This window comes from Mustela lutreola, chromosome 3 (genome assembly GCF_030435805.1).
Source record: "Mustela lutreola isolate mMusLut2 chromosome 3, mMusLut2.pri, whole genome shotgun sequence".
Taxonomy (NCBI): domain Eukaryota; kingdom Metazoa; phylum Chordata; class Mammalia; order Carnivora; family Mustelidae; genus Mustela; species Mustela lutreola.
In genome coordinates this window covers 84,395,536-84,422,933 of record NC_081292.1, presented here as the reverse complement: position 1 = coordinate 84,422,933, position 27,398 = coordinate 84,395,536, and the positions used below count along the sequence as shown (strand labels likewise).

Genomic DNA, 27,398 nt, shown 5'->3' with positions numbered 1-27,398 from the left:
TTCATTTTATTTTTCCATCTCCTCCTCCTCTCTCATTCCTTTTTTCTCCTTCTCCTCCTATTTTCCAAGACAACAGCAAGTCTGATTTCCTAGATGGTTTGCTATTTGCAGACAGGGACAATATCCTTTTCTCCATCTCCCTTTTGTTACCCAGTATGTAGTCTGTGGATACTGGGTGTATTGCCATGCAGACATCATACATAAATCCAAACATGATGATTTTCACAGTCCTTGGAAATAAAGAGAGTGCACCCACTTCCTCGTTATAATTTGAGTGTAATTCCTAGGGCTGCATGTGCATGAATCAAAATACAGTACGTCTGTTTTGCCCTTAGTCAAATTTATACTATCCAATTTAAGAACATAGCAAGTAGACCAAGGTGTCTTGGCTAGTTGAGGCTCACATAATTTGGATGTAAGTTCATGTTTATTCAGTGGATTTCTTACTTCTAATCTTTCATACAAACCATGCATCTTATTCATTTCTCTTTAATATTTCAGTACCTTAGAGCCAGCATAGCAAACACATCATCTTGATTGTAGTTAATCAGGACTGTAATCATTAACAGCATGGTACTGATTGCTTTAGAATTAGTGGTATCTTGACAGGGTGAGAGTGAAATTCAGGATACTCTAATGTGTCTGTTAAATATAATAAACCACTGTGTGTATGTCTGTGAGTTTGTTAGGAGAGATGTATGTGTATGTATGTGTGTATGTGTGTTAATAGGAGACATAATTTCACTAACTCCAATCATGAAAATTCTAGTGTTGTTTATATTGAAGTTTTATCCACATTTTGTGAGATTCATGTCTATAAATACACTAGATTACTAAATATATTTTTAGAGCTACCCTTTGGATTTCTTTTACTGGCTAAGTAGCTTAAGCAATGTCACACATTTAATCAAATGTATCTCATTTCTACGTTGTTGTTCTTCTTATTGCTTCATTATATATGAGAACACAAGCATGCTCCAAGACAGAGCATGGATTCCACTGTCTAGTACATACCTGTATCAATATATGTATTTGTATTGTACTTCACAGGTCACAAAATGATGTCATAGATATTATCACATTCAATTCTTAAAAAACCTTGTGTGTTTGAGATACAGAGAGTAGGTATTATTCTCATTTTACATCAAATGAAATTTGAGTAGTACATAGCTTGCCATGAGTGGCTGTATATCCCAATTTATTTGGGATTACATTGTCCCAGTATAATTATTAGCATTTCCCTTTCTCTCTCAGTATCTTCAGTTTGGATGACAAATGCAATGTCCACACCAAAATATCCACCATTTTTCACTTCTATCAGACTTTTTAAGTTTGTGTGACCCATGCAAGGCCATGCGATACCTTGTGACAATGAGAGAGCATTGGAGCTAGAACAGGGTCTTGGCTGGGCTACAAATTCATTTCCACCTCGATTAGCATCCTTGGACCAGTTACTGGCACCCAGGAAAGGCCATATCATCATTGCTAATATTTGCCACTAAATTATGTCCTCTCATCATTGGCATCTTCTTCAGATAGACATCTTTCTTTGGTACTACCCAAGATGGCCCAAGAAACATTCTCCATTTGAGGAGTTCAGCCATTTCCTCTCCTTTCTTAAGGACTTCCATCCTCCTCACAAACCAGAAATGGTTTCAGCCTCTGTTTTCTCCTTCCATTGGAGAAAACGGTTGGTTGGGTGACACTCATCTTACTTCTAACCCTGTGCTGACCGTGGAGCCACAGAGTATAACAGCTTGGCCACCATTCATGAATCACATTTACCACATGTGGACTCCTGACAAGGCACAGTTCCAATACAATGTTTAGATTTTTATTGGTTCCAAATGTAGGCAGGTTTACATCCAAATTGTAAACTTCAGCTAAAGAAGGAAAGATGAGAACAGTGCCCTTAAAGAGAGTTGTCAACAGTCTCATTCACTAGAATGCCAGGTACATAGGGTGACTTGAAGGGGCAATTTGAAGATTATTCAGGAAGTAGGGGTGCTCAGTAATTTCAAACATCAAGAGTATGTATGGCAAGAAGAATACATATTGCTTTAGAGAAACATCTTCAATGTTAGAACTAGTTGAGGTTTGAATCTTGGCTTTGTTCTTGACCAGCTTAAGATGTTGAAGGAGTTCCTTGATTTTCTTAAACTCCTATTGTCTCATATGTAGGATAAAGACAGTAAATAATGTTTACCTCTTAGTGTAGTTGTGAGAAATGAGTAAGATAATGAATATAAAGTACTTAGCATAATACCTGGAACAAAAGTGCTCTCTGGATTGTTGTAGAATGTATTATTGAGATTGTAGCAGTCATTTTATCCACTTTCTGACTCTCTTGTATTTCTGAAGGAGTCATTAAGGAGGACTTGGCCAAATGGTTTTAATTACTCTCCTGGACTTCCCTGGGCTTTGGAGTTAATCATTCCTACCAGGAGGCAGTGACACAAGCTCTAAATGTCTCTTGCAGGAGAACTTGTAAATTCCTCTGCTTCCTTCTGTGCCATTCTCCATCTTCAGGCTCACTGTTGCCCAGCTCTGGGCTGACTTTGGAGACGGGGACAGAAGACAGGAAGGTGCACCTCAGGTTAAGTGGAGGACAGCTTGTATTTTACCCAATTTATTCAAATGCCTTTAAGTTAGCAAGCTTCTCACCCAGGGAAATCTCTGTGAGTCTGGCTGGGGCCACATAATAGGGGCAGTGTAGAGCTTAACAGGCAGGAGGGAGGTGAAAATAAACAAGAGGATGTGTGTCTTAGGGGGAGGAATATTTTCTTGGACGGATTAGGTAGGAGGCAGGAGGTACACAGAAAGCCACAAATTACCAACTGATGGAACTGTGAACAGTTAACCATTGCTCAGGTTAATGGCACTCTGATAAAGACATTTCAAATGCTGAAGAATTCTTCGTTTCATGCAGGATAGTCCACTGTTAAGACTTCCTTCCTTTTCTGCTCCCCTTAAAAACTGGGCAAGTTTCATGAGAAGAGGACTTTGATTTGCTTGGTATGTATTTAGGTTGGCTCCTCCTTCAATGGTAACTGAGACTGGAAAACATTTGAGAAGATCATCTGCTTCATTCTAACAGAGAACATAGTCACCGAATCAGAAAAGATAAATACATCACTTCTCTCTCTTTTTGAAATATTACCAGATTTACATAGTCCTCAAGATTTGCCAAATCATAATTAATATATGCATAATCTAAGCTTCTGTTTTATTATAGGTCGTTTATAATAATCTTTCCTTGTCAAATGCAATTGCCACCCTTTCTTGGCCACAGTACATGAGAATTACCATCATCTCTAGATGACTGTAGAAGAGCTGGGGATGATTCTGTGAGGAAATGAACACAGATAAAATGTAGTCAGTGAAGATACGCAATCCAAGGAGTGGGTCAGAGCAGCCTTTCCCAGATATGGCTGTCTCCACAGTTTCAAAGTATATTTGATTTTAATTACCTTTAACAATCTTTTTTAATTAAAAATGATATAACTTTTTTGGGGGAGAGTTGGGAAGGGCAGGAGATGGATTGCAATTGCATCCAAATAGTAAAGGTGATGACACTACCATCACATGGCATAGAGTCCTCATTTTACAACAAGTGAGGTGAGAGCAGGGCAACTGACTTAGACTATATTCTCCCCCATGGCTTAGCACAAAGTGGGAACTTGGTGAATGTTTTGGATGACTTTATGATGCAAGCAATTGCAGGCTTGGCTTCTTAACAAGTGCAATCTTGTACACAAAGATATTTGCAGGTTAAGAATGTAGGACTACCAGTTTTCAGTGGTAGTTTTTAAATCCTGTTGTTTTAAAAATGTACTGTTTCCCAGATAGACACCCTCCATGCTGTGGGCAAAGCAATGTGTACATCTCTCAGAGGGTCCTGGTTGGCTTTCTGCTGGTCCTCCCAAGGCACAGGGAGAAGGGGAAGCCAATGCTTTGAGGACCCAGTTGATAGGAAGGCTATAGTCACCCTTCAGAATTATAACTGCTTATCATAGTCCTAACCCAGCCACCCAGAGATAGGCAAAGGTGGGGCTGAGCAAAGCTGGCTGTACCTGAGGGCTGGAATCAGGACAGGCTAGCAGCAGGTAGGCAAGGCCCAAAGCAGGCCATGGAGCTCAGAATGAGAGGAAAGGGGGTTTTTCCTCAAAGGTTCTCTGTGTACTTGGATGACCCTACTATTAAGCTGAAAGAATTTTCAGTGTTAAAATCATTTATGAGTTGCTACAGTAGTAAAATTAAGAGAATCCGGAAATCCAGATATAGTCACAGAAGGAAATGATTTGGGCAGATACAATGAGAAACAGCAGAGGGGGTGTGTTCTGTTATGTATGGGGAAGTTCTCAAACAGAGCTAATGAGTCTGTACCAACACCGTCTTAAGTTTCACTAAAATTATTTAGATTTTTCTAAAAAGACTTTTTATTTTTAAATAATATCAAGTAATAAAATAGGGTTATTCACATGTAAGTCAACTTTTACACAATCTACAATAAAAAGTTTAGGGACAGATGTATAAGATTAGTTTTTTAAATGATAAATTAAAACCATGGTCAATTATGGTCCACAACATCAGCAAAGAGGTGAAAAGAATGTGCACCACAGGGAAGGGGGAATCAGCACCTCATGCACCAGGCACATCACACCTTCCTGGAGGGTAATCTGGCAACATGTGCTAGAAACCTCAAAGCTGGACCTCTAACCCAACTTTCACTTTTAAAAACTTGTCCTCATTAAGCAAGCAATAATGAACATGAGAAGATTTATCTACAAGGACAGTTCACTTGGGAATTATTTGTAAAAAAAAATGTGGAACAACTGAAATTTCAATGACAGGGAAGTGCTTTAATAAGGTCTGTTGTGATGGAAGGCCAGGTAGCCATTATAAGTCAGGCTGCAGACAGATATTAATCTGAGAAAGTGCCATGAGATAGTGGTCCATAAAAAAAGCAGCTTAAGTATACTCTGTGCAAAAATACAGCTATACTTACAAATGCTTTAAGAAAGCCTGAAAGGATCTACACCAGAATATTGATGGATATTTACATTTTAGTTTTTAATTTCCTAAACTTTTGAGTCTTCAGTGAACTTCTGTTACTTTGTAATCAGAAAAATATAAATTTTAAAAATTAAAAGCATTGTGTTTCACTATTTATACTTACTCAAGGTAGAAAAATTGTGTCAAACCCCATCTACATATCTACATAAGACTCTAAAATTTTAAGAAAATAGTAAAACACTTTTTATTTCATGGAATCATTTATTAGATTTATTTGTAACAATCCATTTTTTTTAAATACAAGGTGTACTTTTGCTTAAACTTGACACATATATAGTAACAAAAGGGATTTAAGGTCCCAAATAGTCTCTGAATGTTTATATATGGACAGAGGACTATGTGCATAATACTTCTCTTAGCTGCCTGCATGCATTTAAGAAAGAGGTAAACAGTAGCTCTAGGAAACCAAGTAGCTCCCATCTTTCTCATGTTGCATCAAACGCCTACAGGCACTGCTGGATGGAGGAAGCAGTTCTGTCTTCAGGACTTCATTGCTGATGGGATGTGATGTGATGTGTTTCCTGTTAAGGGGTACCTGAGGGGATTCCAAGAGGTTGGGGGTGACACCGAGGTGCACCCAGCCAGGGCGATGGGGACAAAGGGTGGGGCTGAGGTGGAGAGAGACAGGAAGCTGGGGAAGACAGGGGGTTGTGAAGGCAACTGCAATGGGGTGGAGAGCATTGGAGTGACTCCATAGACTGAAAACTGTGGCCACATAATCCATTATTTACAAAAACAGCACTTTCTTTCACCTCTGATCAGCAAGAATTTGGATTTATCTGGTAACATTTTGTCCTTTTCTATCCATAATGTTTACTGGGGACCCATTCTGTGCAGAGGACTCTGCTAATTGCTGTGGCAGACATAATGATGTGTGTAGGGATCTCTGCCCTCAGATGCTTACTGTCTATGCATATTATTCGGGCAAAATCCCAACCAATAGTATGCATTATATTGAGGTAGGTATATATTGCTTTCAGCTCTCTGAATGTCCCTCAATGCCTAGCAGACAGGTATTTATGTGCTAAATGTCACTGTTATTATTTTTTACTTTTTTTTAAAAGATTTTATTTATTTGACAGAGAGAGAGATCACAAGTAGGCAGAGAGAGGCAGAGAGAGGAAGGGAAGCAGGCTCCCTGCCTAGCAGATCGCCCGATGTGGGGCTTGATCCCAGGACCCAGGACCCTGGGATCAAGCCCCAAGCTGAAGGCAGAGGCTTTAACCTACTGAGCCACCCAGGTTCTCCACTGTTATTATTTTTTAAATGCTGTCTTCATTATTTACTGTTCCAAAGGAAATTCAATAGTTTCACTGACTTTTAAATGTATAGCCAGCATTTTTCTGACATCAAGAATATTTGCCTCAATAGTTCGTGATTATGTAATCTCTACTCATTTCATTAATACAAGTGTTTTATGGTAGTTATAAGCTTCAACAAATAGTCTATGTGATAAAATATGTGGCAATGTGAACTTGTCTTGCCAAACCCAATACTTAATAAAGGACTTCCTGTCTTCCATTTATTTCACTTGCATCTTGCACCATAGTTAAATGGTACATGTTGGTGAGTCCCATTCCCCACTGCAAGCACAAAATTCGACACCATCTTTCTGAGCTAAGTGGAAAAAATAAACAACATGCATGCACCTCTTTTTTTTACTCACTTGAGACAACACTTTTAGGTATTCATATATCATTGAATTCACTTGGATCTTTGAATACTTGAGCTTCAAATTCCAGATGACTCTGTAAAAAATGTGCTCAAATTAGTAAAGACTTCCAAAAAAGGAAAGAAAAACAAAATGTTCTGTATGTTTCCTTTATGTATGAAGAGCCACAAGTTAACTGAAGAAGAGTGGGGACCAAGAACCTGTGACACTCATACATTGTACACTCACAGGTACAGTGCTATGTTCCAACATGACACTTGGTCTGGGGCCACAAAGATGAGTAAGGCACATGACACAGCTCTCTAGGAGATTCCAGCCTAGTGACTGGATGGCCAGAAATTGAGTTTAATTCACTGAAGGAAGGGTGTAACAGGGTAAGCACACCAGGGCTCTGGAGTCCAGGAGGCCACGTGATGTCACAGCCAGGCTACTGCTGGAGTGGAGGTGCTTCCTGGAGTCAAGAAGCTGCACTGAGAGCTGGGGTAGGGAAAGGATGTAATACAGCAAGACAAGAAGACTTCACTTGGGATTTATTAACAAGGAGGGTGTGGTGACCTCAGCAAGAGCTGTTTCAGGAGTATGCTAAAGAAGCCATGGTAGTATAGGTCATAAATATAGACAATTCTCCCATGACATTTGACAGTGAAAAAGAAAGCCATTGGAGAGGAAATAGAAGTAGGTGAGGGATTAAGGTAATTTTTCTTCTTTCTTTCCTTCTTTCCTTTTCCTTTTCATTCTTTCCCATCCATGTGTTAAGACAGACAATAAGTAAATGAGTAAATATATTCTTTTTTTTTTTTATTTTTTATTTTTATTTTTTATTTTTTATAAACATATATTTTTATCCCCAGGGGTACAGGTCTGTGAATCGCCAGGTTTACACACTTCACAGCACTCACCAAATCACATACCCTCCCCAATGTCCATAATCCCACCCCCTTCTCCCAAACCCCCTCCCCCCAGCAACCCTCAGTTTGTTTCGTGAGATTAAGAGTCACTTATGGTTTGTCTCCCTCCCAATCCCATCTTGTTTCATTTATTCTTCTTCTACCCACTTAAGCCTCCATGTTGTATCACCACTTCCTCATATCAGGGAGATCATATGATAGTTGTCTTTCTCTGCTTGACTTATTTCGCTAAGCATGATACGCTCTAGTTCCATCCATGTGGTTGCAAATGGCAAGATTTCATTTCTTTTGATGGCTGCATAGTATTCCATTGTGTATATATACCACATCTTCTTGATCCATTCATCTGTTGATGGACATCTAGGTTCTTTCCATAGTTTGGCTATTGTGGACATTGCTGCTATAAACATTCGGGTGCATGTGCCCCTTTGGATCACTACATTTGTATCTTTAGGGTAAATACCCAATAGTGCAATTGCTGGGTCATAGGGCAGTTCTATTTTCAACATTTTGAGGAACCTCCATGCTGTTTTCCAGAGTGGCTGCACCAGCTTGCATTCCCACCAACAGTGTAGGAGGGTTCCCCTTTCTCCGCATCCTCGCCAGCATCTGTCATTTCCTGATTTGTTGATTTTAGCCATTCTGACTGGTGTGAGGTGATATCTCATTGTGGTTTTGATTTGTATTTCCCTGATGCCGAGTGATATGGAGCACTTTTTCATGTGTCTGTTCGCCATCTGGATGTCTTCTTTGCAGAAATGTCTGTTCATGTCTTCTGCCCATTTCTTGATTGGATTATTTGTTCTTTGGGTGTTGAGTTTGCTAAGTTCTTTATAGATTCTGGACACTAGTCCTTTATCTGATATGTCGTTTGCAAATATCTTCTCCCATTCTGTCAGTTGTCTTTTGATTTTGTTAACTGTTTCCTTTGCTGTGCAAAAGCTTTTGATCTTGATGAAATCCCAGTAGTTCATTTTTTCCCTTGCTTCCCTTGCCTTTTGCGTTGTTCCTAGGAAGATGTTGCTGCGGCAGAGGTCAAAGAGGTTGCTGCCCGTGTTCTCCTCAAGGATTTTGATGGATTCCTTTCGTACATTGAGATCCTTCATCCATTTTGAGTCTATTTTTGTGTGTGGTGTAAGGAAATGGTCCAATTTCATTTTTCTGCATGTGTCTGTCCAATTTTCCCAGCACCATTTATTGAAAAGGCTGTCTTTTTTCCATTGGACATTCTTTCCTGCTTTGTCGAAGATTAGTTGACCATAGATTTGAGGGTCTATTTCTGGGCTCTCTATTCTGTTCCATTGATCTATGTGTCTGTTTTTGTGCCAGTACCATGCTGTCTTGATGATGACAGCTTTGTAATAGAGCTTGAAGTCCGGAATTGTGATGCCACCAACGTTGGCTTTCTTTTTCAATATCCCTTTGGCTATTCGAGGTCTTTTCTGGTTCCATATAAATTTTAGCATTATTTGTTCCATTTCTTTGAAAAAGATGGATGGTACTTTGATAGGAATTGCATTAAATGTGTAAATTGCTTTAGGTAGCATAGACATTTTCACAATAATTATTCTTCCAATCCAGGAGCATGGAACATTTTTCCATTTCTTTGTGTCTTCCTCAATTTCTTTCATGAGTACTTTATAGTTTTCTGAGTATAGATTCTGTGTCTCTTTGGTTAGGTTTATTCCTAGGTATCTTATGGTTTTGGATGCAATTGTAAATGGGATTGACTCCTTAATATCTCTTTCTTCTGTCTTGCTGTTGGTGTAGAGAAATGCAACTGATTTCTGTGCATTGATTTTATATCCTGACACTTTACTGAATTCCTGTATAAGTTCTAGCAGTTTTGGAGTGGAGTCTTTTGGGTTTTCCACATATAGTATCATATCATCTGCGAAGAGTGATAATTTGACTTCTTCTTTGTCAATTTGGATGCCTTTAATTTCCTTTTGTTGTCTGATTGCTGAGGCTAGGACCTCTAGTACGATGTTGAAGAGCAGTGGTGATAATGGACATCCCTGCCGTGTTCCTGACCTTAGCGGAAAAGCTTTCAGTTTTTCTCCATTGAGAATGATATTTGCGGTGGGTTTTTCATAGATGGCTTTGATGATATTGAGGTATGTGCCCTCTATCCCTACACTTTGAAGAGTTTTGATCAGGAAGGGATGTTGTACTTTGTCAAATGCTTTTTCAGCATCTATTGAGAGTATCATATGGTTCTTGTTCTTTCTTTTATTGATGTGTTGTATCACATTGACTGATTTGCGGATGTTGAACCAACCTTGCAGCCCTGGAATAAATCCCACTTGGTCGTGGTGAATAATCTTTTTAATGTACTGTTGAATCTTATTGGCTAGTAATTTGTTGAGTATTTTCGCATCTGTGTTCATCAAGGATATCGGTCTATAGCTCTCTTTTTTGGTGGGATCCTTGTCTGGTTTTGGGATCAAGGTGATGCTGGCCTCATAAAATGAGTTTGGAAGTTTTCCTTCCATTTCTATTTTTTGGAACAGTTTTAGGAGAATAGGAATTAGTTCTTCTTTAAATGTTTGGTAGAATTCCCCCGTGAAGCCGTCTGGCCCTGGGCTTTTGTTTGTTTGGAGATTTTTAATGACTGTTTCAATCTCCTTACTGGTTATGGGTCTGTTCAGGCTTTCTATTTCTTCCTGGTTCAGTTGTGGTAGTTTATATGTTTCTAGGAATGCATCCATTTCTTCCAGATTGTCAAATTTATTGCCGTAGAGTTGCTCATAGTATGTTCTTATAATAGTTTGTATTTCTTTGGTGTTAGTTGTGATCTCTCCTCTTTCATGCATGATTTTATTTATTTGGGTCCTTTCTCTTTTCTTTTTGATAAGTCGGGCCAGGGGTTTATCAATTTTATTAATTCTTTCAAAGAACCAGCTCCTAGTTTCGTTGATTTGTTCTATTGTTTTTTTGGTTTCTATTTCATTGATTTCTGCTCTGATCTTTATGATTTCTCTTCTCCTGCTGGGCTTAGGGTTTCTTTCTTGTTCTTTCTCCAGCTCCTTTAGGTGTAGGGTTAGGTTGTGTACCTGAGACCTTTCTTGTTTCTTGAGAAAGGCTTGTACCGCTATATATTTTCCTCTCAGGACTGCTTTTGTTGTGTCCCACAGATTTTGAACCGTTGTATTTTCATTATCATTTGTTTCCATGATTTTTTTCAATTCTTCTTTAATTTCCCGGTTGACCCATTCATTCTTTAGAAGGATACTGTTTAGTCTCCATGTATTTGGGTTCTTTCCAAACTTCCTTTTGTGGTTGAGTTCTAGCTTTAGAGCATTGTGGTCTGAAAATATGCAGGGAATGATCCCAATCTTTTGATACCGGTTGAGTCCTGATTTAGGACCGAGGATGTGATCTATTCTGGAGAATGTTCCATGTGCACTAGAGAAGAATGTGTATTCTGTTGCTTTGGGATGAAATATTCTGAATATATCTGTGATGTCCATCTGGTCCAGTGTGTCGTTTAAGGCCTTTATTTCCTTGCTGATCTTTTGCTTGGATGACCTGTCCATTTCAGTGAGGGGAGTGTTAAAGTCCCCTACTATTATTGTATTATTGTTGATGTGTTTCTTTGATTTTGTTATTAATTGGTTTATATAGTTGGCTGCTCCCACATTGGGGGCATAGATATTTAAAATTGTTAAATCTTCTTGTTGGACAGACCCTTTGAGTATGATATAGTGTCCTTCCTCATCTCTTATTATAGTCTTTGTCTTAAAATCTAATTGATCTGATATAAGGATTGCCACTCCTGCTTTCTTGTGATGTCCATTAGCATGGTAAATTCTTTTCCACCCCCTCACTTTAAATCTGGAGGTGTCTTCGGGCTTAAAATGTGTTTCTTGGAGGCAACATATAGATGGGTTTTGTTTTTTTATCCATTCTGATACCCTGTGTCTTTTGACAGGGGCATTTAGCCCATTCACATTCAGGGTAACTATTGAGAGATATGAATTTAGTGCCATTGTATTGCCTGTAAGGTGACTGTTACTGTATAGGTCTCTGTTCCTTTCTGATCTACCACTTGTAGGCTCTCTCTTTGCTTAGAGGACCCCTTTCAATATTTCCTGTAGAGCTGGTTTGGTATTTGCAAATTCTTTCAGTTGTTGTTTGTCCTGGAAGCTTTTAATCTCTCCTTCTATTTTCAATGATAGCCTAGCTGGATATAGTATTCTTGGCTGCATGTTTTTCTCGTTTAGTGCTCTGAAAATATCATGCCAGCTCTTTCTGGCCTGCCAGGTCTCTGTGGATAAGTCAGCTGCCAATCTAATATTTTTACCATTGTATGTTACACACTTCTTTTCCCGGGCTGCTTTCAGGATTTTCTCTTTGTCACTGAGACTTGTAAATTTTACTATTAGGTGACGGGGTGTGGGCCTATTCTTATTGATTTTGAGGGGTGTTCTCTGAACCTCCTGAATTTTGATGCTCGTTCCCTTTGCCATATTGGGGAAATTCTCCCCAATAATTCTCTCCAGTATACCTTCTGCTCCCCTCTCACTTTCTTCTTCTTCTGGAATCCCAATTATTCTAATGTTGTTTCGTCTTATGGTGTCACTTATCTCTCGAATTCTCCCCTCGTGGTCCAGTAGCTGTTTGTCCCTCTTTTGCTCAGCTTCTTTATTCTCTGTCATTTGGTCTTCTATATCACTAATTCTTTCTTCTGCCTCATTTATCCTAGCAGTTAGAGCCTCCATTTTTGATTGCACCTCATTAATAGCTTTTTTGATTTCACCTTGGTTAGATTTTACTTCTTTTATTTCTCCAGAAAGGGCTTTTATATCTCTCGAGAGGGTTTCTCTCATATCTTCCATGCCTTTTTCGAGCCCGGCTAGAGCCTTGAGAATTGTCATTCTGAACTCTAGATCTGACATATTACCGATGTCTGTATTGATTAGGTCCCTAGCCTTCGGTACTGCCTCTTGTTCTTTTTTTTGTGTTGAATTTTTACGTCTTGTCATTTTGTCCAGATAAGTGTAAATGAAGGGGCAAGTAAAATACTAAAAGGGTGGCAACAACCCCAGGAAAATATGCTTTAACCAAATTAGAAGAGATCCAAAATCGTGAGTGGGGAGAAAGGGGATAAAAAGAGGTTCAAAAAGGAAGAAAGAAAAAAGAAAAAAAAAAAGAAAAGAAAAGAATATTTTTAAAGAAAGAAAACACCTAAGAAAAATGTAAAAAAAAAAATATATATATATTAGATAAACTAGTAAAAAATCGTTAAAAAAGAAAAAGGTAACAGTTAAAAAAAAATTTTACCCGAAGGCGAGAAAAAAAAAAATGAAAAAGAAAAAATTAAATTAACTGCAAGACTAAAAAAAATCACAGGAAAAAAGCCATGAGTTCCGTGCTTGGCTTTCTCCTCCTCTGGAATTCTGCTGCTCTCCTTGGTATTGAAACCGCACTCCTTGGTAGGTGAACTTGGTCTCGGCTGGATTTCTTGTTGATCTTCTGGGGGAGGGGCCTGTTGTAGTGATTCTCAAGTGTCTTTGCCCCAGGCGGAATTACACCGCCCTTACCCGGGGCCGGGGTGAGTAATCCGCTCGGGTTTGCTTTCAGGAGCTTTTGTTCCCTGAGCACTTTCCGTAGAGTTCCGGAGGACGGGAATACAAATGGCGGCCTCCTGGTCTCCGGCCCGGAGGAGCCGAGAGCCCAGGGCCCCACTCCTCAGTGCGCCCTCAGAGAACAGCGCCCAGTTACTCCCGTCTGCCTGACCTCCGGCCGCGCTCCGAGCTCACCGAGCCTGCGACCGGTTCAAGGTAACACGGAGCTGCGAGCTTACTGTCGGCTCTGTCTCTGTAGCCGGCTTTCCCGTTCCAATACCCGCAAGCTCTGCGACACTCAGACACCCCCGATCCTTCTGTGACCCTGCGGGACCTGAGGCCACGCTGACCCCGCGTGGGCTTCGCCCCGGTTTAGCCTCTGGAGCGATGTCCCTCAGCGGAACAGACTTTTAAAAGTCCTGATTTTGTGCGCGGTTGCTCCGCCGCTTGCCGGGAGCCGGCCCCTCCCCCCGGGGTCTATCTTCCCGTCGCTTTGGATTCACTTCTCCGCCGGTCCTACCTTTCAGAAAGTGGTTGTTTTTCTGTTTCCAGAATTGCTGTTCTTCTTCTCTTCGATCTGCCGATGGATTTTCAGGTGTTTGCAATCTTTAGATAAGCTATCTAGCTGATCTCCGGCTAGCTGAAGCAGTCTCAGCTTGCTACTTCTCCGCCATCTTGACTCCTCCCCCGAGTAAATATATTCTATATAATGATAAGAACTATGAAGAAGAGGCAGGCAGTGGTGAGGAGTGGAAGGAGAGGAATCGTTAAGACAGTGGATGGCACACACACACACAAAAAGACAGTGGATGGCATCTGTGCGGAGACTGAATGGAGTGACGGTCTGAGGGATGTGAAGGGTTCTCTGTGTACTTGGTGTACACAAGGTACTCTTGTGTACTCTGTGTACTGTAGACAGAGGCTACTTTAATTGCAAAGGCACCTAGGGAGAACAGCAAAGTGGCTGGAATGGTTCTGGGGCACGACCCCGCCATTGGGAAGGTAGCAGGAGACCATGGTTGGAGAGAGAGAAGGAGGCCCACTGAATAGACTTCAGACACACTGGGGGTTTTAGGCAAGGGAGGGGCATGGCAGCTTCTGTGTTTCCAAATATACTGGATGTTGTGGAGATTAGTCAGTAGGGTCAATAGTAGAAGCAACAAAGCTAATGATCTAGGCTGGGTGACTGAGTAGCAGCTTGATTTAGGTTGGCAATCACAGACGTGTGGAAAAGAGGTTATATTCAGGGATATATTTTGAAGTAGTAGCTGAAGTAGTAGTGCTCTAAGAGGGAAATTAAGGGTAACAGGTTTCTGACTAAAACTGAGCATACAGGAGTGTCATTTATTGAGGCAGGGAAGATGGTGGGGAATTATTTTTAGGGGAAAACCAAGAGTTTACTGAGATTATCTACTGGCATGTTGAGTAGGCAGCTGGAGATTGGGAAGGTAGATAATGGTAATATATATCACATCACTCCACCAACCTAAAATCTTCTAATTAATCCTCATGAGTTTCAAGACAAAATCCAGGCTCCAAGCTCCAATGGCCTTGGCTCTTCTATGCACATCCAGCCTCAAAATCAATCTCATACCACACTGAGTGCTCTTCTAATATAGTATTTGTTTCTCTTTTTCTTCCCCATCCTCATGCATATGCCATTACTTTGCTTAGGTTGCTCTTCTCTATTTTGACCTGGCTAACTATTCTGGCCTAACAACCCAGGTAAGCTTTCCTTGTCTCATCACCCATTCACCAGTGATTCCATACAGCTGGATTAGATGCCCTCGACTACTGCAACCCTCTACTACACATATCTTTATGGACTTGAGCACCAGGGCATGCAGGATACTCCATGATTGGTGACTGAACTTGGACGACTTGCCTAAACTCTCTGAGCCTCAGTTTTCTCATCTATAAAATGAAGATTAATAATACTACATCCTTCATAGGATTGTTAGGGGGATTTAAGGAAGTAATATGGGGCAGCGCTTAAAACATTGCCTGACATAGATGAAGCACTGAACAAGTCATTGTTATTATAGTAATACTTATCACACTGTTGTGTAATTATTTTCACACTGTTTTTTCCTAAGAAAATATTAGTCCTTGAATGCAGACATGAAGCCTTTCATCTGTGTTTCTGAAACACATTATGCTTTAATAATTGTTTCTTACATGAATGAATGAGTTAATGAATGGGGGGAAAATACCATTAGGCTACAGCAGTATTATGAAATGAACCAGCATGTTCTTCTTCAGTTGGCTTTCTTTACTTAGAAACTATTCTCTGTGGGTGAATGTAATTCATCTGATCCTTTACTCACCAAACCAAGAAGTTCTGGGTTATTGATCCTACATTATATATTGGTCACTGTTCGATGAAAGTAATATCATTACCTTTGGATCAGGAAGACATGGTCCAAAAGCTTCTAGTAGAAGGGTCTCTTCTCTTACAGCCTGTTCATAGTCTGTGAAAGACAGCTTCCCATCATGGTCATGATCCTAGGGGATGACCGGCCATGTATCAGTCAACATGTATAATACTTATTGCAAACACAAACTGTCTTTTCATGGTCAAGTATTGATAGAAGAAAGGTGTTGGAAAAATGAGAGACTAAATATTGAAATTGAAAAGAACTTTTATCATTATAATTAAAAAGCACAAGATAAGTGTTTTATTATTTATCAAGTGTCCCATTCTGGCCTGTAAGTTTTAATATAAAACCCTAAGTTTCCCATATTTACCATTTTTTTAAGTGTTATTTCAACCAAATCTTTAATTCCTTCATCAGGGTCTTCTTCAGATGGCTGTTTGAGTAGGCTGTTCTTCAACATATGGAACATTTCCTCCTTTGAAATGAATCCATCACCATTCAAATCAAACACCTCAAAGCAATCTTTTAAAAAAACAACCAATTATGTATTTGATACTATGACTAAGGAAATATTTGCTCTGACAAAATGTTCAAGGCCGAGGTCTGTATTGGGAATATTCATGACAACATTGCAGGACTGAGTGCAATCTGATTTCCATAGGAAATGCTTAATGTACACTAGCTGAATATGGTCAACAACCCTTAGAAAATGGCTCCTTACACTCACTCAGCTAAGAGTAACCATGCTAAGGAACAATGATTTGACCATTTCATCTGGAAATTCTTGGAAAACTGACTGAAATATGATCCTTAAACAGAGTTCATCAGAGTGAATTAAGAATTAAATAAGAATCAGAACACTCTAATCAATGTTCTCTACTTCCATGGTTAATAATTCAGGTAACAATATTTACCTTATGCACATTAATACATAAATCCATATGTACATAGTATGTATAGTATATGCTTATGCAGTCTTGCTTGGCATAAATTACTCCTCAGAATCTTTTGGTTTTCCTTGGTATTAATTTTTTTCAATCTTTATCATTGACTTGAATTTGCTCCATAAAAGAGGCTAATGGAGATTCGAACCAACCAACTGAAAGACAAACCTGTTTTACTGGCTGACTATTTACTGTTTACTGTTTACTGGCTGGCTAGGAATGTACATGGATGTACATTCTTTAGATATGTTAATCCTAATGTACAAAGCAATAGGGTAACCTGAAATCTTACATTTCATTTTTTCTTCCAAAGTTCCTCGAAGAAATACTGATAATCCATAAATCCACTCTGATACGTTTACACAGCCATCGTTGTCCTTATCAAAACCTCGGAATACTAAGAGAGAAGTACAACATAATACTTGTGCAGCACTTTTGTTCTCAGTAATATATTTACACTGGTGCTACCCACTTTTAAAACGTGGATAAAACTTCAGGATCAGATGGTCTGACATGCTCATTTGACAAAGAAGGAAACTAAGATATAACATTGGAAAAACTCTTTTATTTAAACTTTCACATATTCCTTTCATATTTTACAGAAACAAACTAAATTCTGAGTATCTAAATACACTAATCAATAATTATTAATATATGAATATATTGATATACAAAATGTGTTGATATGTTAACATAAAATGTGATTTTATATTTTTCTTACTCAAGAAAAGAAATGCTACTATACAATTGATAAAGTTATAACTTAATTTTTATTGAAATAGTTTTGATGATATAAGAAAATTTATGTTCTTTTAAAATTGTTCTTTTCATTATTATATTTACTAAGTATAAATAGAAATATTTTAGGTTTATGGATATAAAGTAAGGAAAAACTAATTATTCAAGCTGGGCTTTGTTGTTTTCTTAAATACACAAAATAGAGTACATAGAATCACTTCCCTGTGACCCTTCCCTCTGAATACACAAATTAATTTTTTTATATTCGAGTGAAATTAGGAATTCAGAACATTAAGCTTCCTACCAAGACTGTCCAAACTCCCAATTTTTTTCCCAGTTATGGTGGATCTGACACATTTGAATATTGCATGTCTTCTTACCTCTGTCCATAATCATGTCATCTGTCATTCCAAATGTCACGTGTAGGATGTTTCGAAATGCATTACGATCTAGCCCAATGGTGGTACCTTGCCGCTCTGTTACTTCTCCCACCAAATTATAAAAAAGATTTATAAGACAGTTTACTTCAAATTTATTAACTGTGAAAAGATAAAATTAAGATATAACAAAATACATTTTAATCTTTAGTTTATTTAAATTTTACATTAATGAGTTTATAGATAACATGAAGGCCACCAAATATTTAGTTTTTAACAGAAGACTATCCTGTTTTAAGATTCATGACCCTTAAGAGAGGATGACCACTACAAAGGATTCTCCACTAAAATAAGAAAAACAACCTTACCTCAACACAGGGGTGGAATATTAAATTTAGTCACATTATTATTTAGTCACAATATTAGCCAATTTTCCTGAATAATGATTGTGGGGCCAGATGCTAAACTTTAAAGACAGTAAAGGTGCAATTCAAAGCAAGCAAGGTAATGCTTAAGAATGGTAACTTTTCCCCAGCATTTTGATTATAGGCATTTATGAGATTTAGAGCTTAACTTCTGCCTGGAAATAGATATCAGACTCCTGAACACTAGGCAACAATTTTCATTTCACATCATCAGCCTTAGTCAAATGAATAAGCTGGATTTTGGATATCAGAATCATTTTTTTTTTCCCAGTAAAGAAGCATTTAACCATATTACAGCACCAATTATAGTTCTTATTATACATGATGTGAAAATTAACATGCAAGTACTCAGTAGTATTTTGGAGAAAAGGAATTTTTATTTAAAATATACACACAGATGTGACTACTGGTCCATACACATAAATGTATGAAGGGTGTTTATAAAACCTGAGCTAATTATTTGTGCTCCAATTTTCATTTGAGGTACGTAGGTGGAAGCACTATTGCCTGGCATAAATGTGAGTTTGAATATGAAGTATAGGTGGAGGATGAGAAAGGTTTTATTTCAAAACACAACAAATTACAGTCCAGTACTTCTAAAAACAAGGATGAAACCTGTGTGTGTTTAAAAGGTGAATTGTTTTGTTTTTGGTTTAAATAAACTAAATTTTAAAAATTGAAAAAAAATGACTATATTGCAGAAAAAAATAAAATAAAGGAAAACAGCAGATAGGAATAGAGAAATCATGGCTCATCTACAAGTCAAGACAGGCTCAAGTATGATTTCTGGTTTGGGGTATCACATTTTAGGAGGGACATTGAAAATTTGGGGAAATAAGTGATTTAGTAAAAATCTAGGTTAATACTGGAAAAGAATATAATGGTTATAGTTTTTTAAAAAGCTGTTAGTGGGGGGTTAGGTAAGCCTGGTGGTGGGTATTAAGGAGGACATGTATAGCATGGAGCACTGGGTGTGGTGTGTAAACAATGAATCTTGGAACACCGAAAAATAAAAAGTGTCTGTAGAAAATGGCTTGTCAGTTCTTCAAAAATAAAATTAAACATAGAAATATATGTAACTCAGTGATTCTACTTCTGCATATATACTTAAAAGAATTGAAAGCAAGAGCTCTGATACTTTCATATCAATGTTTATAGCAACGTTATTCACAATAAGCCTTGAAAGTGAAATCAAGCTAGGTGTCCACCAGTGAATGAATAGATAAGTAACACGTAGTGTATACATACAATGGAGTATGTTTCAGCCTTGAAAAGGAGAGAAATTTTGACTCCTTCTGCAAGATGGATGAAGCTTGCAGACATTTTCCTGAATGAAAAAAGTTATATAAAAAAGGACAGATATTGTATGATTTCACTTATATCATGTACTTAGAGTGGTGTGATCCATAGATACAGATAGTAGAATGGTGGTTGCCATGGTCTGGGGAAGGGGAAAATGGGAAGTTATAGTTTAATGGGTACAGTTTCAGTTGGGAAAAATGAAAAGATGGATGGTGGTAATGGCTCCACAACAATGTGAATGTATGTAATGCCATAGAGTTGTACACTTAAAATGGTAAATTTTATGCTATATTTATTTAACCAAACACACTAATATCCAAAAATAAGAGAGCTACTACTAGTTAAAGAAAAGCCTGCATGAAGAATGATGTTCATTCATATAAAATGTTAGCAGTGGGGATGTTTATTAGCCATTTTTCCATCTTGGCTAAAATAAAAATTAAAGAATATTACCTTAATTTATTACCCAAAGGATCCAAGGTTAGCCATAAGAAAGTTTTGTTATTATTGTTGTTGTTGTTGAAATGTTTCTTAATTTCCAGAATAAAATACTAAATGAAATTAAGGGAAATTCAAGAATGGATTTTCTACAGACCATATCTGTAAAATGGTAGATTAGCTGAGCAATCAATTAAGATATTTTTTTTCTCTGATTCTACAGAAATTAGCCATTTATTTCATCCTGGTGGGATTATCATCTGGCAACTAAAAGGAAATTTGACTTTAGGGAAAAGTTTCTCGGTTTCTTTGTTTTGTTTCATTTTTAAATCTTTATTTATTTTTAAAATTTCTTTTCAGTGTTCCAGAATTCATTGTTTATGCACCACACCCCATGTTTCATGAAATATGTGCCCTCTATAATGCCCACCACCAGTCTCACCCAACCTCCAACCCCCCACACCTCCAAAACCCTCAGATTGTTTTTCAGAGTCCATAATCTCTCATGGTTTGTCTCCCCCTTTAGTTTCCCCCAACTCTCTTCTCCTTCCCATCTCCCCATGTCCTCAGTGTTATTTCTTTTTTTTTTTTTTTCTTTTAGAGATTTTCTTTATTTATTTGGCAGACAGAGATGACAAGTAGGCAGAAAGGCGGGCAGAGAGAGAGGAGGGGCAATGGCTCCCTGCTGAGCAGAGAGCCCAATGCAGGGCTTGATCCCAGGATCCTAGGATCATGACTCGAGCTGAAGGCAGAGGCTTTAACCCACTGAGTCACCCGGGTGCCCCCTCCATGTTATTTCTTATGCTCCACAAATAAACGAAACCATATGATAATTGAATCTCTCTGCTTGACTTATTTCACTCAGCATATCTTCCAGTCCTGTCCATGTTGATACAAAAGTTGTATCCTTTCTGATGGAGGCACAATACTCCATTGTATATATGGACCACATATTCCTTAACCATTCGTCTGCTGAAGGGCATCTTGGTTCTGTTTCACAGTTTGGCAACTCTGGCCATTGTTGTTATGAACATTGGGGTACAGATGGCCCTTCTTTTCACTACAGTCTGTATATTTGGGGTAAATACTCAGTAGTGCAACTGCAGGGTCACAGTGTAGTACTATTTTAAATTTCTTAAGGAATCTCCACACTGTTTTCCAAAGTGGCTGCACCAACTTGCATTCCCACCAACAGTGTAAGAGGGTTCCCCTTTCTCCACATCCTCTCCAACACTTCTTATTTACTGTCTTGTTAATTTTGGCCATTCTAACTGGTGTAAGTTTGTATCTGGTATCTCAATGTGATTTTGATTAGAATCTCCTTGATGGCTAGTGATGATGAACTTTTTTTCATGTGTCTATTAGCCATTCGTATGTCTTCATTGGAGAAGTGTCTGTTCATGTCTTCTGCCATTTTTTGACATGATTATCTGTTTTGTGTGTGTTGAGTTTGAGGAGTTCTTTATAGGTCTTGGATATCAGCCCTTTGTCTGTAATGTCATTTGTGAATATCTTCTCCCATTCCGTGGGTTGCCTCTCTGTTTTGTTGCCTGTTTCCTTTGCTGTGCAGGAGCTTTGATCTTTATGAAGTCCCCAAAATTCATTTTCACTTTTGCTTCCTTTGCCTTTGGAGACGTGTCTTGAAAGAAGTTGCTGTGGCCAATGTCAAAGAGGTTACTGCCTATGTTCTCCTCTAAGATTCTGATGGATTCCTGCCTCACATTGAGGTCTTTTACCCATTTTGAGTTTATCCTTGTGTATGGTGTAAGAGAATGGTCGAGTTTCATTCTTCTACACATAGCTGTCCAATTTTCCCAGTACCATTTATTGAAGAGACTGGCTTTTTTCCACTGTATATTTTTTACTGCTTTGTCGAAGATTATCTGACCATATTGTTGAGGGGCCAATATCTGGGCTCTCTACTCTGTTCCACTAGTCTATGTGTCTGTTTTTATGCCAGTATCATGCTGTCTTGGTGGTCACAGCTTTGTAGTAAAGCTTGAAATCAGGCAACATGATGCCCCCAGTTTTATTTTTCTTTTTCAACACTTCCTTAGCAATTTGGGTTCTCTTCTGGTTTCATACAAAATTTAGGATTGTTTGTTCCAGCTCTTTGAAGAATACCGGTGGAATTTTGATCAGAATGGCTTTAAAAGTATAGATTTCTCTAGGTAGTATAGACATTTTAACAATGTTTATTCTTCTGATCCATGACCCTGGAATGGTCTTCCATCTTTTTGTGTCTTCTTCAATTTCTTTCATGAGTGTTCTGTAGTTCCTCAAATGCAGATCCTTTACCTCTTGGTTAGGTTTATTCCCAGGTATCTTATGGTTCTTGATGCTATAGTAAATGTAATTTACTAAATGGAATTTTTAAATTTCCCTTTCTGTATTTTCATTGTTAGTGTATAAGTAAGCAACTAATTTCTGTACATTGATTTTGTATCCTGCCACATTACTGAATTGCTGAATGAGTTCTATTAGTTTGGGAGTGAAGTCTTTTGGGGTTTTCCATATAAAGTATCATGTCATCTGTGAAGAGAGAGTTTGACTTCTTTATTGCCAATTTGAATACCTTTTACTTCTCTTTGTTGTCTGATTGTTTTTTGTCTGATTTGTTGTCTGATTGTTGCTAGGACTTCTAATACTATGAAAGCTGGGGTAGTGATTCTCATATCAGATAAGTTAGATTTTAAGCTACAGACTGTAGTCAGAGATACAGAAGGACACTACATAATTCTTAAAGGGTCTATCAACCAAGAAGATCTAACAATTGTAAATATTTATGCCCTCAATATGGGAGCAGCCAATTACATAAGAAAACTGTTAATCAAGATAAAGAGTCATATTGATATGCATACCACTTAACATGCCACTCTCAGTAATAGACAGATCATCCAAGCAGAAAATCAATAAACAAACAAGAGAATTGAATGACACATTGGACTGGATGGACCTCATAGATATATACAGAAGATTCCACCCTAAAACAACAGAATACTCATTCTTCTGGAGTGCACACGGAACCTTCTCCAGAATAGACCATATACTGGGCCACAAATCAGGGCTCAACCAGTACCAAAAAAATGAGATTATTCCCTGCATATTCTCAGATCACAATGCTTTGAAACTGGAGCTCAACCACAAGAAAAACTTTGGAAGGAATTCAAACACCTGGAAGCTAAAGACCACCTTGCTTAAGAATGCTTGGATCAACCACGAAATCAAAGAAGTACTTAAACAATTCATGGAAACCAATGAGAATGAAGATACTTTAGTCCAAATCCTATGGGATACAGCAAAGGCAGTCCTAGGGGGAAATAAACAGCCATCCAAGCCTCCCTCAAAAAAATTGCAAAATCCAGAATACACCAGCTGTCTTTACACCTTAAAGAGAATCAACAACAAATTAAGCCAAACCCACACACAAGAAGGTAAATAATCAAGATTAGAGTAGAGATCAATGAGATAGAAACTGGAGATACAGTAGAATGCATCAATGAAACTAGGAGCTGGTATTTTGAAAGAATCAATAGGATCTATAAACCATTGGCCAAACTAAGCCAAAAGAAAAGAGAGAAGGCCCAAATTAATAAAATTATGAACGAAAGGGGAGAGATCACAGCTAACACCAAGGAAATAGAAACAATCATCAGAAATTATTATCAACAGTTATATGCCAATAAGTTAAGATACCTAGATGAAATGGATGCATTCCTGGAAAACTATAAACTTCCAAAACTAAATCAGGAAGAAACTGACAACCTGAATAGAATAGACTAATATCTAGTAACAAGATTGGAGCAGTGATCAAAAACCTCCCAAAAAACAAGAGCCCAGGACCTGACAGATTCCTTGGGGAATTCTACAAAACTTTCAAAGAAGAAATAATACTATTCTCCTGAAGCTGTTTCAAAAAATTGAAGCAGAAAGAAAACTTCCAGACTCTTTTTATGAGGCCAACATTACCCTGACCCCCAAACCAGGCAAAGACCCTACCAAAAAGGAGAATTTCAGACCAATATCCCTGATGAATATGGATGCTAAGATTCTCAACAAGATCCTAGCTAATAGGATCCAACAGTACATTAAAATGGTTATACACAATGACCAGGTGGGATTTGTCACTGGGTTGCAAGGGTGGTTCAACATTCTCAAATCAATTAATGTGATAGAACAAATCAATAAGAGAAAATAGAAGAACCACATGGTCCTCTCAATTGATGCAGAAAAAACATTTGACAAAATCCAGCATCTGTTCCTGATTAAAATGCTTCAAAGTATAGGGATAGAGGGAACATTCCTCAATTTCATAAAATCTATCTATGAAAAATCCACAGCAAATATCATCCTCAATGGGAAAAAGCTGACAGCTTTTCCTTTGAGATCAGGAACACGACAAGGATGCCCAGTCTCACCGCTCTTGTTCAACATAGTATTGGAAAGTTTCTCTGTTTAAACAAGTTGTTAATGATAATGCCTGTTATTTGTAACAATTTCTATAGAATTTAACTAGTAATTATCAAGGTTTTGAAGGCCCACTTTAAAAATTTGACGTAAGGACAAAAATCAAAAGTTGACTGTTTTCCTGCCAGGTTTTCTTTTTTTCAATTTTTATTTATTTATTTGTCAGAGAAAGGGAGAGAATGAGTAAGCACACCAAACAGGGGGAGCAGCAGGGAGAGGGATAAGCAGGCTCCCTGCTGAGCAAGGAGCCCAATGCGGGACTCTGAGCCAAAGGCAGACACTTAACCTACTGAGCCACCCAGGCTCAGAGAATGACTGCAGCACATTGCATACTTACTGAACAGAGACTAAAACAAATTCAGCATTGTGTATATCAGATATTGCATTGCTTTTGTAAAATGTTCACTAGATGTTTTAAGAAGATCTGGTCTTTTCCTTGAAATGGAATTATTTTGAGAAAAACACAGTCATTTTGTGAATAGTCAAAAGGTCAATGTATTAAAAGGTAAATGAAAACCTGGCAGGAGGGATGCCTGAACATTCTAAAACGTGCTCTTCGAATTTCATAGGTAACTTTAGAATTGTATTTAGACAGAAACACAGAATTGTACTTGGTCAAGGAACCCAAGATATGTTTAATGAGAAAGATACTGTCTAATGAGCAAACTTGTAAATTTTGCTGCTGATTGCAAAACTAATGGCCACTTGAGAAAATAGGAGAATCTGCAATCCCAATATCGACTCCATTGTGCAAAGGAAGAATGGGTTTATCATCGTTCTAGAGCTTATAGGATCTAGTGCCTTCTAGTTGTATTTAGTATCTAATGTAATAAGTGGTGAGATGTTCTCCTTTAGTGAAGTGGCACTGTCTATAAAAGTTACGGTGGGTATAAACATCTGAAACTTCTTAGAAATTCTAAGACCATGTTTTACAATGTGTGATTGGAGCAGATATCTTTAATAAGTGCTCATTTTGTCACCTGCAAGGTCTCCTTTACCTTGAAACCCCACCGGCAATAGCAAAGCCCAAGTCTGGAGTTGGGAGTAAATTCTTTACTGTGTGTTTAGCTTTGTGGAACTCTTTGGTCTCCAGACACATTTCCTTTTTCTGAGGTACAGGGTTTTGTGCATTTCAACTCTTTTCAGCTATTGATAACCATTTTTCCCTTATGGATCTCCTGGTAAATTTTCAGAACTTGGATGGACACTGCCAGTGTATTTGCACTAAAAAGAGCTAGAAAGCAGACGTATGTTTGTTGTGCTAGTTTTCTCTTCTCTTCTTTTTTTTTTTTTTTTTAAGATTTTATTTATTTGACAGAGAGAGAAATCACAAGCAGGCAGGGAGGCAGGCAGAGAGAGGAGGAAGCAGGCTCTCCGCAGAGCAAAGAGCCCCATGCGGGACTCGATCCCAAGACCCTGGGATCATGACCTGAGCCGAAGGCAGAGGCTTTAACCCACTGAGCCACCCAGGTACCCCTGTTGTGCTAGTTTTCTTGAGTCCAGTGGGTTTCATACATATTTGATACCTATGTCTGAGGCTAAAACCACACATGTTGTGTCAGTATAAAAATAATGTTTCTATAATGGAAAGGTAAGTTAAGAAGAGGGTTTGAGAAGCAAGTCAGTGCATGCGTGGGAGTGTAGTACTAGATGCCTGGATACCTATATACTGGTCCTTAAGATCATGGGCAAGCATGGGTACCTGGCCAACCATCCAGAGATTCCCTTCCAGACTTCTCTTTAGCGGACATTAAGAGGGCTCCAGGAGCACTTAAACTGGAGGTGGGAAGCAGGCTGAGCAGCGGACACTTTTACCAGGTAGAACACAAGCCCTTCCAGAAACTTCTCATCCAGCACTTGATTATTACTTACAGTGCTTGCAATTTTTAATTAAGGTGTCCGTCAACTTCTGCAGCTTCTTGCGGTTCATGCCGGCGGTAGGGAATTGGGCAGCGGCGGGCGTCTAGGGTCGCGCGGCTAACGCGACCCTTTCTTGCCCTGGGTCTGGGGCAGCTGGGCGGACTCTCCCCCACTCCGCGCACGCGCGCGCGGGGCCCTAAACTCACAGAGTGGCCATGGCAACGCCTAGGCCGGCTGCCGATTGGCTTCTGGGCGCGCACGCGAGGTGCGTGCGCGGCCCTAACACACAACGTGGCCATGGCAACGCCTGGGCCAGCCACCTATTGGCTCCTGGGTCTGGGCGCACTGTCCCACTTGGAGAGTCCCTGTCAGGGATACTTGCGGATTCTGCTCTAATTGATGAGTCGGAATTTTGATTTTGTTGCTGTCTTTGGGCTTCGCAGCCCCTTCGATGGACTGCACTGTGAATCAAGGTCGTCTGAAAATATGTTGTGCACGCTGCGTGAGGGGTATTTTGGATGGTGAGCGTCGCACCAAGAGAGGCTTCAGATCTTCAGGTAGATCTGGGGAAACTTGGAGGAGCTTCAAGAATTAGCAGGTGTGTTAACCCGACATTGTTTTGCAGGGTGTAGGAGGGTGAGGAGCTTGCCTTTAACGCTGAGCTACGTTTTTGATTATGTTTTTGCTATGATGCCTGGAGGTAGCCTGGAACAAGATAACCCTCAAGATTTGAGTGATGTTACTGGGAGCAAAGGTAACTTGAAATAGTCCTTCTCCTCCCTTTCCTTCATTTTTGGAGGTGGAAGTAGAAGTTGTGGGTAGAATCCAGGAAAAGCCATCAGTAATGTTAAGCTAGTTTAAAAGGCAGCCTCCCAAAGAGACTGATTGACAACTGCCACTTGTCTGTGGGGTACAATCCAATCTTGCTTTTCTGAAAAATATGCCAGTAAAATTGGTCTTTAACTTATTTGAAAGGCAGGCTCTGTATTTTTTAATGTAGGAGGAGTTTCTGGTCTTCTTAACCACAGATGGGACACCCTCTTTGAATTAAGATAGCAATAAAATGTGTTAGCTCAGCCAGGAGCACAAAACGGTGTGTTTACCTACTTGTTTTACATCAGTGGGGAAAATGTCTTTGAAAACAAATTATTTCAGGGGTGCCGGGGTGGCTCAGTCAGTTGGGGATTTCAGGTTGTGATGATCTCAGGGTCTTGAGATTCAGGCCTGCATCAACTTCTGGCTC

General features: G+C 38.9%; 1 protein-coding gene across 4 annotated transcripts; it reads right to left on the bottom strand.

Moving 5' to 3' along the window:
* CLXN (calaxin) lies at window positions 1-26,346 on the bottom strand. Of its 4 annotated transcripts, none has more exons than XM_059166484.1 (7): window positions 26,168-26,346; window positions 17,667-17,825; window positions 16,841-16,945; window positions 15,975-16,126; window positions 15,627-15,731; window positions 6,743-6,824; window positions 1-3,090 (listed from the first exon to the last, which is right to left on the bottom strand). In XM_059166484.1, exons 1-6 carry the CDS (start codon window positions 26,223-26,225, stop codon window positions 6,765-6,767), a joined length of 639 nt encoding a protein of 212 aa, XP_059022467.1. In that variant the 5' UTR covers window positions 26,226-26,346; the 3' UTR covers window positions 1-3,090; window positions 6,743-6,764. The 4 variants fall into 4 exon arrangements, with proteins under 4 accessions (XP_059022467.1, XP_059022466.1, XP_059022464.1 ...); XM_059166483.1 differs by lacking the exon at window positions 1-3,090 and adding an exon at window positions 3,107-3,345; XM_059166481.1 differs by lacking the exon at window positions 1-3,090 and adding an exon at window positions 5,254-5,611.
* Window positions 26,347-27,398: the final 1,052 nt, after the last annotated feature.